The sequence below is a fragment of the Acanthaster planci genome, linkage group LG21, assembly GCF_054643075.1.
Source record: "Acanthaster planci isolate LZ-2023a linkage group LG21, COTS_SCS, whole genome shotgun sequence".
Lineage (NCBI taxonomy): Eukaryota > Metazoa > Echinodermata > Asteroidea > Valvatida > Acanthasteridae > Acanthaster > Acanthaster planci.
In genome coordinates this window covers 4710257-4722586 of record NC_141797.1, presented here as the reverse complement: position 1 = coordinate 4722586, position 12330 = coordinate 4710257, and the positions used below count along the sequence as shown (strand labels likewise).

General features: G+C 39.2%; 1 protein-coding gene across 7 annotated transcripts in view; it reads right to left on the bottom strand.

The window, feature by feature from the left end:
- LOC110981600 (uncharacterized) overlaps positions 1–12330 on the bottom strand; it is a 51274-nt gene that overhangs the window by 24790 nt on the left and 14154 nt on the right. For 5 of the 7 annotated variants that reach the window (XM_022239268.2, XM_087131026.1, XM_022239272.2 and 2 more), the window contains 7 exons: positions 10323–10430; positions 8492–9392; positions 7492–7694; positions 6293–6450; positions 2554–2733; positions 548–622; positions 72–98 (listed from right to left, as the gene is read on the bottom strand). In XM_022239268.2, the coding sequence (XP_022094960.2) occupies positions 72–98; positions 548–622; positions 2554–2733; positions 6293–6450; positions 7492–7694; positions 8492–9392; positions 10323–10430 (1652 nt within the window). The remainder of the gene's footprint in view (positions 1–71; positions 99–547; positions 623–2553; positions 2734–6292; positions 6451–7491; positions 7695–8491; positions 9393–10322; positions 10431–12330) is intronic. The other 2 variants (XM_022239269.2, XM_022239270.2) reach the window with 2 other exon arrangements.

The window sequence follows — 12330 nt, the reverse complement described above, 5'->3', positions numbered from 1 at the left end:
AACTAAAGCGTGAAGCTTAGAAAGACAGAGAGGATGTTCCAACTTGAAAACCCCCAAAGCTGAATACTCACATGAGTAGTAGTAGAGTTGTTGGCCAGCTTTAGTTGTCAATAAGGTATGCATGCATATACATGAGATGGGGGGAGGGATAAATGGGTAAAGAAGATGGAGTATGATTGACAGACAGGCATGCAAGCAATCTAATTTTCTTAACATGGAAAACTGTACGGAAATATCTGAGCCAAATTTAAGACACTATGTACAATACATGTATATTTTGGGGCAAACATTTCTGCACTCCAAACAATGATTCTCAACCAGGTTAACATTTAAGTAATTTCATCACATTATAACTGATTTACTTCACTTTTTATGTTAACCTGGCTGTTCTGTTTAACCACAGCATTGCATTGTGTTTTTCCATAAAGAATGTCAGCACTCTTTTTGATGCATGTAGCTTCCTTCACCTTCCTCTGTTAATGTCACTTTTCAATTAACTAGCCTGTTCCCAGTTAGTTATTTTAATCCTGATTAAAGTATCATTTACCGTCTTTTAACCATGTCGGTGGCTCTAACCACGTTTACCATGAGGGTACCTTTCTCTCGAAGATGAGCCGTAGAGCTATGGGTTTATCCAAAGCAAGCAGGTGACAAAATCAAAAAAGAGAGACACGACTTGTTAGTAATGCACAATCAAGCATGTATGCATAGTTAGTGTAATATAATGTTTGTTAGTTTATGTGCATACATTTTTGGTACCAAGTTCCACGTACATGTACTGTTGGGTACCATGAGGAGTCACAGAATTCTTTCCTCAAAGAAATTTGTTTTGAATATTTGGTTGTACATGTAAATTCAATGTCTTCATTTCAACGTTTTCCATTCCAGATTATATTTAGGTATTTGTGCATAATTTCCAGTACAAACATCTTTCTCTTGGGAACATGTATCCAAAGTTTGTTTTTTACATACATGCAGACACATGTATGTGACCTCACTTTATTAAAATATCTCATATTGACAAAGTCATAAAACAAATGCCAGATGTTAAATGATGAGCTGTTAAAACTGAACACGCATGCATTCAGCTCACACAAACACACATGATTCAAAGTGTATGTTCTGTTCATTACAAGGCAAAAGGACTGACCAATCAAATCAAATGTTGATGAAAAAATATTTCAACAAAGAAGTACTCTTAGGCCCCCCAAAAAACTCGGTCTCTGGTCAGACCAAAGTTCCAGAACTGATGATGTCATGCCGCCATTGTTGTTGATCAGCTGGCTGCAACTTACTGGCTGCTGGCTGTAACCTACCCATGGTCCACTCTTTGTGTTTGACATCAACATTATGCAATTGTAAGGGATCTATCACCGGGTAAAAGCTACAGTACCTAAGAATTAGTCTGGTTCCTTGAATAAATTGCCCTTTGGACTTGTGGCCAGGAATCAGTCTACTCGCAAACATTCAGGTGGTGCGGAAATAGAGGTCTGTTTTGAAAATTTTGAGAAAAAAATGAAACAAAAAATTGACGCTCTCATTCAAAAGCGATGCGTGCGCTGACCAGAGACTGACTAGTTTTTGCCTTACTGTGCTGAATGAAAACTTGAACCATTGGTTTCACTGACATACTGTACTTATGAAGTGACATACTACTACTAAAAAACAAACACGCAAAACCTACTCTTGAAACAAAGCATTTGAACAATGTCTGGCTAACTGAATTTGTGCATTTAAAGTTTCCACTCATCTGGCTGAATAACATGCCGCATCAAGTGATCTAGGGTGACGCTATTCACAACACTCAACCTCAACAACTTCTGCAATAGTTTGTAGCTATGGTTGCATTCAGCATACATGCCAAGCACACCAGCTGTTGGTGTCTACTGGTGCTTACTGAATCATGCAAGCCTTTTTTTCTGAATGTCTCTATCACTTTCATCTTACGTTAGACAGTTTCAAACCTTTGCTGATAGAACCAAGAATTGCCTAACATAAAAGAGCAGAATACTTTTTCAGCAGGAAACAGATCTGCACTGAACTTGACAAAATGAAGCCTGAATCTAAACATAAGGAATATGCTGTGACATTGTTTTCTGTGTAAGCACAACTGAAGGCACTGTTAACTTGCCCATATGAGCAATATGAGGTGTATTCTGGATTCCAATCACATGTACATGTACCACAGAAAAATGCACACGTACATGTACACATGTATTAGCATGTTGACTGCATGCAGTATACATGTGTTCTGTAGACAAGTCCACTTCAAGTAACAAGTCAGTCACGTATCCAATCTCAAGTCATGTCAGTGTTACTTAAATGCCCTGTGACATAGGCTCTTCTTAAGACCCCGTACCTTGTTATCACAGCTGTATTGTGACTTACCAGTAATACTGAAAACACTCTGAATGAAACATATTGAATGCAAACCACCTCATCAATAACACAGAAAGTTTAAATTACACTTCCAAAGAATTTGCAAGCATATGAACACAAAGTATATGAATACTTTTATCAAAATGTTGTCACACACAAGAGCGTTTTACTCACTGAACTTGGGGTCTCTTGTTGTCTGACACTTTCCTGGATCGCCATGCTTGCTGTGGTTGTTCATCACCTTCTTCTATTGTTGTTCCGAGGCTCTTTTTGATTGAATCACTAACAGAAGACTTGCCTTCTGTCACAGTTGACAAAGTACTCAAACGCCTTTCATGACTCTCTTGGCTTTCACTGCAACAAATAAATTAGTACTAAGGGTAATTCCAGAAATTAGGGGTCCAAAACTATCACATTTTCGTGTCCTTGTTACATCTGACCTTTGTTATTTGACATGGAAATATCACCGGAATCATTTTCAAACTAGTACTATTTGTTTGGCAGGTAACTTGCATTAATTTATCACTTCTGGAAATTAGAAAATGTGTTCTGAACTTTCAAAATAAATAGGGCCATTGAAAAAAAGGACCCCTAATTTCTGGAATTACCCACATACTAATTAAAGGTTAACAGAAATTGAAAACATATAGTGCACGTGAAGTATTTCAAAATAACAATAAATATGTAACCATTTCAAATACATCACAAACTGAATGTTCACACCATTAATAGTGACCCAAAAATGAATGAAAAGATCCTGTGTTTCCCTGCCCACCAAAAATCTCCTTAGCCCGTTCACGCACCCAGGCTGATTTTATGATCTTATCATCGGAACGCCTACCGTGTACTGTGTATGTATACATTGCATGATTGCACACAGCACATGCAGTATCGCATGCTTGCAATAGACCACGTTGTGTTTGATGTACCTTAACCCACAGGCAAACGCTGTCTCAGTTCAAGAAATACAGAGTATGACAGTGTCTTGTAATTTCTACCTGTACATGTAGGCGTTCTGCTAATGACGTCATCAAATCAACCTACGAGTGTAAATGGCAAAAAAGGGATTTTTTGGTGGGTGGGGAAATGCAGGATATTTTTTTTTCATTTTGGGGTCATAATTAATGGGGTAAACATTTTATGAATTTCTGAGGTTTTTGAAATGGTTATGTATTTATTGTTATTTTGAAATACTTCATGTGAACTAAATGTTTTCGATTCCTGTTAACCTTTAAACAGTGTTGTAATTGAGTCCATTATAAGTCCCCGCAAGTCCAACACATGTCATTCACAAGTCATCTAACTTCAAGTCAAGTCACAAGGTATTCAAATGAACTGTAACAAATGCATTCTTTTGTCATCATTCACTCACTTTGATACTTGTGACTAGTCTTTTAATGAACTACGACTGGAACAGTGGTTGACTATTCTTTCAGATTAATTGGTGAAAGTAGTTGTATACTAAATTCATACCTCCAGTGTTGTAGTCAAGTTCTTTTGAGTACCAAATTCTCTGTAAAATACTGAAAAGTTAGGACAGAACAAAGCTCAAGAACATGGGTAGGGAATGTAAAATGCACAAAGGCAAGATAACAAAATAAATTTAACCACTTGCTGCAGGGGAGTCCGGTTTCCAACACGTATTCTTTATATGCACATATATGCTCGAAATCGGACAAAGGGAACTGGGCCTTGTAACAAAAGACCGTATTTGGAACAAAGGTCCAGTCTACTGGGAATTACCAACATTTTTTCACTCTCAATAGTGGAGATAATCCAGCATTTTTTTGGAAACAGTATACCATTGTTTGGGGCATTCAGTGCGAGCAGATTACCACCGGGACAAGAGCACTCCACCACCACAGCAATGAGCTACACAGTACCGCTGCATGTTAATCTGGCCCCTGTTGAAAAGATGTCAATAGCGCACTATGCCAGTTTTGGGAACAAAAGAAAATTATGTGACATCGCACACCACATCGGGCTCTTTTTACAAGGCTGCAGGCCTGGCTGAAAAACACCAGCGTCAATAGATGTCGTCTGTTAGATTAGAGTAGAACCAGACAGTCTTTCTTGTGGGTGTAAGAGTCCAGTAAATGAAGATACAAAATTTTAAAGAATTCTGAAAACAGAAAAAAATGAAAAATACTCAAACCTAGCAGAATCAACATTCATAAATGCCCCCAGCAGGAAGTGGTTAAGACTTCAGACTCCAAAGTTTTATAAAAAATTAAGTGTAAGAGGAAAAGTAATTGAAAAGTACTTAGCCGAGTACTTTTTGAGCACTTTTGTCGTAAAAACTTATTAAACAATGATGATCTGAAGTCACAACTTTATTTGTAATCTTACCTTGGAACATTAATTGTCCAATGTTCGTGTCCCTGAGCTTTGTTCCCTTCTTTTCAGTTCAGTATTTGACGGAGAGTTTGGTACTTGAACAATTAATACTTATAAAGTCACAATAAAAATGAACTAAAAATGGTTTTCAAGGAGATATCTTTTCAAAAACATCAGACTAGAGCAGATTTGTCAGCTGATGGTAATAGCATCTCCCTCGCATGCATGTCTATGCAACATCTGGACTTTGCAGGAAAGAAATAGTGTCCCACATACACTCCATCCTTAATATAAGGAGCATTCTTGCTAAAAGTCCCAAGCCTCTTGAATTCTTCTGTTTTATTTCTCCAGTCCTTATGACAATAATTAGCGACAGGAATGGATTGGACACTAATAACATATCCTATCCTTGCTTGGCATCCTTCGGTTGGTGGGTAAGTGGGGCGCCATCGCGCGACGGTGGGTTGTTCCCGAAACTTGTCGCCGCCGCCGTGGATATGCCTTGTAATCTACCAACTCAGGTATGCAATTTTAACTACTTGTACCAATGTTAAAGTAATCTAATTTATTACTTGTTTGATCTTGCATGAATGTAGAGTTTGAACATAAAGAAATAGAGGTGCTGACATTCCTTAAAAGTGATTAATCTAAAGACGAAAAAGGGCAGTGATTTTGCAAACATGGCGCCTTCATTAATTGCTGTACATAACCATGATGGATGTAGCTTGTACGATGTGCTCCGGGTAATGCCGACCGTAGGCAAGACTTTCCCTGTGTTTATACATAGTTTTATCATGTTTGACAAATATTTGGAAGCACAGTAAGCTTTAGTGCACGTGCTTCGTAGGCATTTTATCAGAAATTCAGTTTGTTCCCTGGTGAAGAAAAATTCATGATGAGATCAGCACCGTAATGCAGTAGTATGATCTTGAAGACCGCCCTCTTGTGTCGGTATATTTTGTTTTAATTTCGGCCTGTACAGGTTCAGGGGTAAAAGTGTTTTTAATTCAAGAGTTTGTGTAATGTGTGGAACCAAACAGTTTAACACTGAACATATGGGTTATTCGTTCCTGTTAGATAGACCTTTCTGAATGACCTTCTAGGGATCAAACTAGCATATCATTTTATAGGGATCTCTCAGTATGTAATGACGCTGAGAGACAGACATTTGAATTGTCACATGTACAGAATACTTTTTTTTTTTTCTTTTTTATGTTGTTCCCGAAACTTTCTGCCGCCGCGTGGATGTGCCTTGAAATCCACCAACTGAGAACCCAGTGAATTATCCAAGAGCACGTAACACACTGTCTTTGGAACTTCATTCCACCAACTGGCCACCAACCACCCAGTCAGAATAGTACCACAGTCGGACACCCCCTCCCAGCTGTGTACCATCTGACTCCTCGCACTTCCTCCCCTCTCCCCCCGCACAAGAATTTTGTTACAATTAACAAGTTTGTTTGGTATATAACGCACCACAGCATTCGCGCAGTCTCAAATTAATGTAGATTAGGGGAAGTTCTGAGAAAAAAGCATCCGGCAAATCAGGTAAAAAAAAAATCAAATTGCCACTGACCCAATGGAAACTGTGTCTGACTGAGAAATCCTCGAGGCACGTCGGGTTTGAAGGGTTTGCTCCCGTGCTGTTTGTAATGCTGCTATCAACCTCTCAAAATCCTCCACAGATATGGAGGCTGGTACCCGGGTGTAGCCACTCTTCTGTCCTAGTATCGACTGAAAGAATTGGAAATTTTGAAACTGAATATCTGAGAACTAGCAGGGTTCAATGCCATCTGTTGGTCCAAGTTACTTGTACATGTAGGTAATGTGTGTTATTGCTGACATAAATGGAATCATACATACAGAAAAGGCTAAAATTCACACACCAGAATTAACCCTTTTTCCAGAGGTCATTTGTGAATCACTTTCCTGGGGAGCATAATGCTGATCACTATAATGTACTTTGCAAAGTTCAAATTGCATTGGCAATGCTGAAAGCCTTAGAAATATTCACCTTGACAGATTGGAGAACCCTATTTTGTCATGGTTCTGTTCAATTTCATGCAGATCATTGTTTTTACTGTTGAAATAACATCATAAATAATGATTACCGCTCATGGGTCATTAGGGAGACATCCTCATAAAAACGTGCACAAAATATTTCCAACTTTCACTGTCCCATAATTCAATATTCCCTAATCTGATCTGAACTAAACTTTATATGATTTCATTTTAGGCCCTAAACTATCATCTCTCAAAATATGGACTGTAAAATTCGGCCTCCTGATAGTTTGAAAATAGGGAGACACTGAAATGTCTCCCTAAAAGCCAATGTCTCCCTAATGCTGAAAAATTTACCACAAAATGTCTCCCAAATGACCTACATGTACATGTATTTGTAAATATAAGCAAACATGAAAATGTTATTTCATCATGTGCTTCCATTCATGCAGCACTGAGGAAAAAATCAATGAAACACATTACACTTGTTGACAAGTCTGTACCACTGCCAATGTAAGAGTTATCCTCTAGAAGTCTTGCAGAAAATAATTCATAAGTCAGCTCCATGACACTGCAAACTATTAGTTATCTTGTAGATGGTGTATCTATCATAACACTCACAAATCATAACCTCAACACAATTTAATATAGCCTTTTAAGCACACATGTATACTTTGCACGGCAAAAGAGGGTGCCCTCTGCATATAAAAATGTATCACGTGCACAACATGTTAAGCTTTCTCTCTTGGGGGAGGGGGAAAATGGAGTACTGACCACAAAGTTTGGTCCCATGGACACCCTTTGGCACTCTGTCAGTTCCGACAGGCAGTGTTGCACATAAGTATGGCTGTCATCAGTGATGTCTCTCATACCCCAGTGTGGGTCACTCACTTGGAACTCATAGCCCCTCTCCTTGCAGTAGGTGCGCAGACGAGGATAGACTTTGGATACCAGAGTTGTTCGCTCTGCCTCAAAGTCTAAAAGAGAGACAAAATGGTTACTACATTAGCACGCATTTTTACGTTATTATAATTACTGTCATTGTTGTACAACACACGTGTACAACAATGCAGAATTAACATTTTACACGACACAAATTTACTACTGACTCCTGTCGACCATTTCATTCCAATCCTGCAGGATCAATATATACAGATTCACTACCTACCTATTGCATTAACATGTAGTCTTTGGTCAAAGTGATTGGTCAGATCACTACACTTTAAATAAGCCCTTGTAAGGCACGCATATTGCTTGAAAAAAGAATAGCAGGGAATACAATTCCCCACCACCAAGCAGAAGTACCTTTACCAACTCATTTTTCAGGGCTCATGCCTAAACACCAAATTAGTTCAGGCTACACTACCAGTGTAGCGTCAACACTACACTGGTTTAGGCAGGCAGCACCGTGCCGATACACGTAGGGGGGCATGCACCGGCATGCACGTGGCTCAACACTAGCATAAGGTGGCACAATGCTGGCAGGCAGGTGGCACCACACTGGCATCCAGGTGGAATGCAATCTTTAAATATCTCTTCAACTGTAAACAAGACTATAAATAAGAAACTTTAGTCAAAGACTTTTGCTGCTATCATCTTTACTGAAGGCTACTCAACATATGCCATGATATGTCTTGAATATGCCATTTGGTATCTTCACAGTGAAGGACTTTAGAAGAGTCACAAAGGTCTATAAGAATGCCACTTTGAACGATTAGCACAGCCAAGACATAAAGAACGAACTGAGAAAAAAGTATCATATAATGATGCAAACCTGAAAAAGTTGAAGAGATGAAAATCCGGATGATTTTCTTTTCCACCGGATACTGCTGATCAAAGTATCCTTTCATCACACAGTTGATGTTTTTATCCTTTCCACAGTCAGCAAGCTCAAGATTCTTCAGAAGAGGATACTGACTTGGAACAGGGCTAACTTCATTCCGAGATAGAATGCAGCTGTCTGTATCATCTAAGGGTGATAGCGGTTGTTCTGCCACACCACGGCCTGATGCAACCTGAGAGTCATCCCCACTCGATGGGTTATCCATTTTCAACTCACAATTGTCATCAGTTCTAGATGTGATACTTTCAGTAACTTTGGATTCCTTGCCGATTGCTGGTAGTCGGATGTTCTCATCAACTGACATGGAAGACTGAGGTCTAACGCTGTGACCACTGGGCATTTGCTCGATCTTAGGCAAGTGTGACTTCACCTGTCCACCATCATGCCAACTTTCATGGCTCTCGCCACTACCATTGGATCTCAATGACTTGATACTTAATGCAGGGGAACCACTCCTAAAACCCTTCTGAGAAGCATCTACAGGTTTGGATGCTGACTGCTTTGCAGCTTCAGTTTTTACAGCAGTGGCTTCCCCGGAGGTTGTTGCTTCATGTAGGTCATTTGCTGATTTGGTGTCGTTGAGCAGCGGCATTTTGCCACTAGAAAGGTCCAAAGCCCAAAGGTCATTTCCTTTAAGCTCGGTAGCCTTGTCGCCCTCGACAATGACTTGAGGTAGGATGGGATGTGCACTGGATTGCCTTGATGATGACTGGTCAATTACTTCACTTGCAATATTCTCCAACCTTTGACCTTCAGCACTGATCAGGCTTCCTCGGCTTATTCGTCCACCATAATCAGTGTACCTGGAAAACAAGTTGCGTCTCCCAACATTCTGTGTTGAAAACAGAGAATTTGCAAAATTACATTTTGCCAGCCCTACCCTTGTTAAGTCTGTACAGCATCACATAGAAAAAAAAGTTTTTGCTGTCTCCTTATATCACAAGAAAGTAATCAACTGCAGGTAAAGGAGGCCATGTTAAATAGCACAACACTTGTATATATGTAACATGAACATATTGGCTTACCATCAGCAATTAAGGCATTACTACATGTATACTGTAATTTAATGGACAGTCCAATCACTGACTCTTCCAAATAGCCACGTGACCACAGAAAGTGATGTCATCGGAAAACCCAAGTTAAACATGCCCGGAATTCTGTGGCAAGTCATGCCAGACATGATTAATGAAAAGACGAAGGTTACATACACTGAGCATTTGATTTTTGTTGACTGGTAAAAAGAAACCTTTAGGTAACAATAGTTTAAAATCTCAGTAAAATGATTATTTGTGTGCAAAAAATGAGATTGAATGTTCATGAAAACAATCACTGAAATGTTGCCACAGCAGAGCTAGTAAAGTTTGTTATGATTGCGTACACATTTCATGTATGAATGGAGGTAGGAAAAGATGTGTTTGGTGACTCCATTCCTCGGGGAATTCCGTTTATGTTTCCAAAATCTGGATAACTCGAATTTGTTATTTATTCTCTAAGTTGAGTTATCAGATGTAAATGGCAACCAACGAAAATATGACTGCGCCACTAGCATGTGGTACTCGTGGCCCAAGAGCAGCTTTTGTGACTGATTTTATACTTCAAAGGTTGCTGTAAAAGCCGCCCAGTAACCCGCAGAGACATTTTTCAGCGTGAGAATCAACATATAAGCCACAGCTTATATTCTGAAAATTATGGTACTACACCGTAGAACATGCCTCAGATTTCTGCAAACACCTTGTATCATTTAGTGTTATTGATTATTTACCACATTGCTGGGTATATGAAGTGTAGCATCATCACCCATAGATTCCTCATCACTGACAAGTAAATCATCTGATCCTGCTCCTTGGAGGAGACGTTGTCGCAACTGTCTCTACACAAAATGAAAAAAACAAAAAACAAAAAAATTTGAAGCTTGTGACCTCTTATTAATTCTGACAGTCAACAATAACTCCATGTACCGGTACTGTACTCTCCTTCAGCCTTTGGCAAACCTCACTTAAGATCTGTATTATAAAGCTTACATGTACTACTGTTATCCTCAAAGTTTCTGAATTGTTTGAAACCCCACTGAAAACCATATACATCTATGGTCCTTTTAACTGTTTCCAGCCTACTCATTTGGTACATGTATGCATTAACTTTTACAACATAGGCATAAAAGCAATCTTCTTAATCACACTGAATCTTGTTTTAAATATTTTAACCTCCTGTTTTCAACCCAAAATCAGCTCACTCAAAGATTTTTTTACCATGTAGCATTTTCTGACAGTAACTTAATCATGAATCCTAATTCTTAATAAACTAGAACTCCACAATAATTCTATGTAACATTTAAGAACTGCCATTCCAAGTAGTAGTCCTAATTGCCAGTTCTTAGATGCATTACTCATTGCATTTCCTTGTATGTTACACGTACACACAAATGCAAACACACATTGCACTGTGCACAGTTTGTATTGTGTTTTGTTTCGGCCTACAAGTTATGTAAATGACCTTCAAAGCCCATATCAGTACTTCAGTTGCATTGTTGTTCAGTATAAATGTAAGCTTCTTAGTGTAAAAGTTAACAGGATGATTTTTCTAAGATATAACTCGTTCATCGTCATAGTTTCTGAGAATCAAACCAAGATGCATGACTAAGATTTTCCTTTCTCAAGTTTCCTTACTGCAACTGCACCCTGTTTCTTATTGCATACATGTATACGCCTTGCCTCAGGGATTGTTTGTCTGAATAGAAAAGAATAACAAACAGATCGAGAGAGAGGGAGAGCTTTCGATAGTTCAATCCTATTGACTATTCTAGTCTAATCAAGTTATTCCTCAGAAGAGGAGAAGTAGCAGTCATAGTATCTCTCAACAAGTACCCCAGTTCACTTGTAGTTCTATCACAACCTTCGGAAGATTTGTGTTTTGACTGCCTTCACCACAACAAATAGGCAACGTGCCTTAGTAAATTTGAGACGCGCTCATTTATACCTGAAACCAGACAACATGTGGGATCTTATTTATAAATACCTTAGACAGTTTCAATATTCAACAATACACAACGTGACGGTCTACAACATTTGAAAATGCCCCCTGCAATTTGATAATGCCCGCTGCGTGAGACTATGCTGGCACCTTGATATGAGACAGTTTAATCCATCCTTAGGCCCCCCAAAAAAGTCTCTGGTTTCTGGTCCTCACGAGTGTTGCCGTAGACCTGCGCGTCAGCAAAATAAAGAATTGTTTTATTTTGCATAAAACAATTTCCAAAAGCTGCCAAACTTACTTGATTGGCAGGAATTCTGCTACCGCGTAATGTTAACATATTTTTGATGGGTGAGATTGAATAATATGTATGGCAAAGGAATCCCCCCAGGCTTCCACGCATTTCAGTCGGGCACTCTGATCAGATGACGTCATTCGTCTATCTTTACAGGAAGGCCGTGTCTGAATCAGTTGGCTACGGCTTGATATCATGTATGATTCTATGGAAACTAGCCGTGGATGCTGCCAAACTAATACTTGGTGTAATTTCCGACCATAGCCAATTGATTTGGACCCGGGCCCAAGTACGTCTGTGAACCAGATGAACGAAGCGGTCTTGCGTCCTGTGTAAGTATACAAACTGAAAACGCTTTTGAGCAACAAACCGTGAAGGGCCAGTCTATTTCAGTGTCGGCGAGGCAGCGGCTGTGCATATATGCATGGAGTTGCGATGGACATGCATTACGTTATGACAACCATACATGTAACAACTCATGCATCGTTGATCATCACTTGCCAAG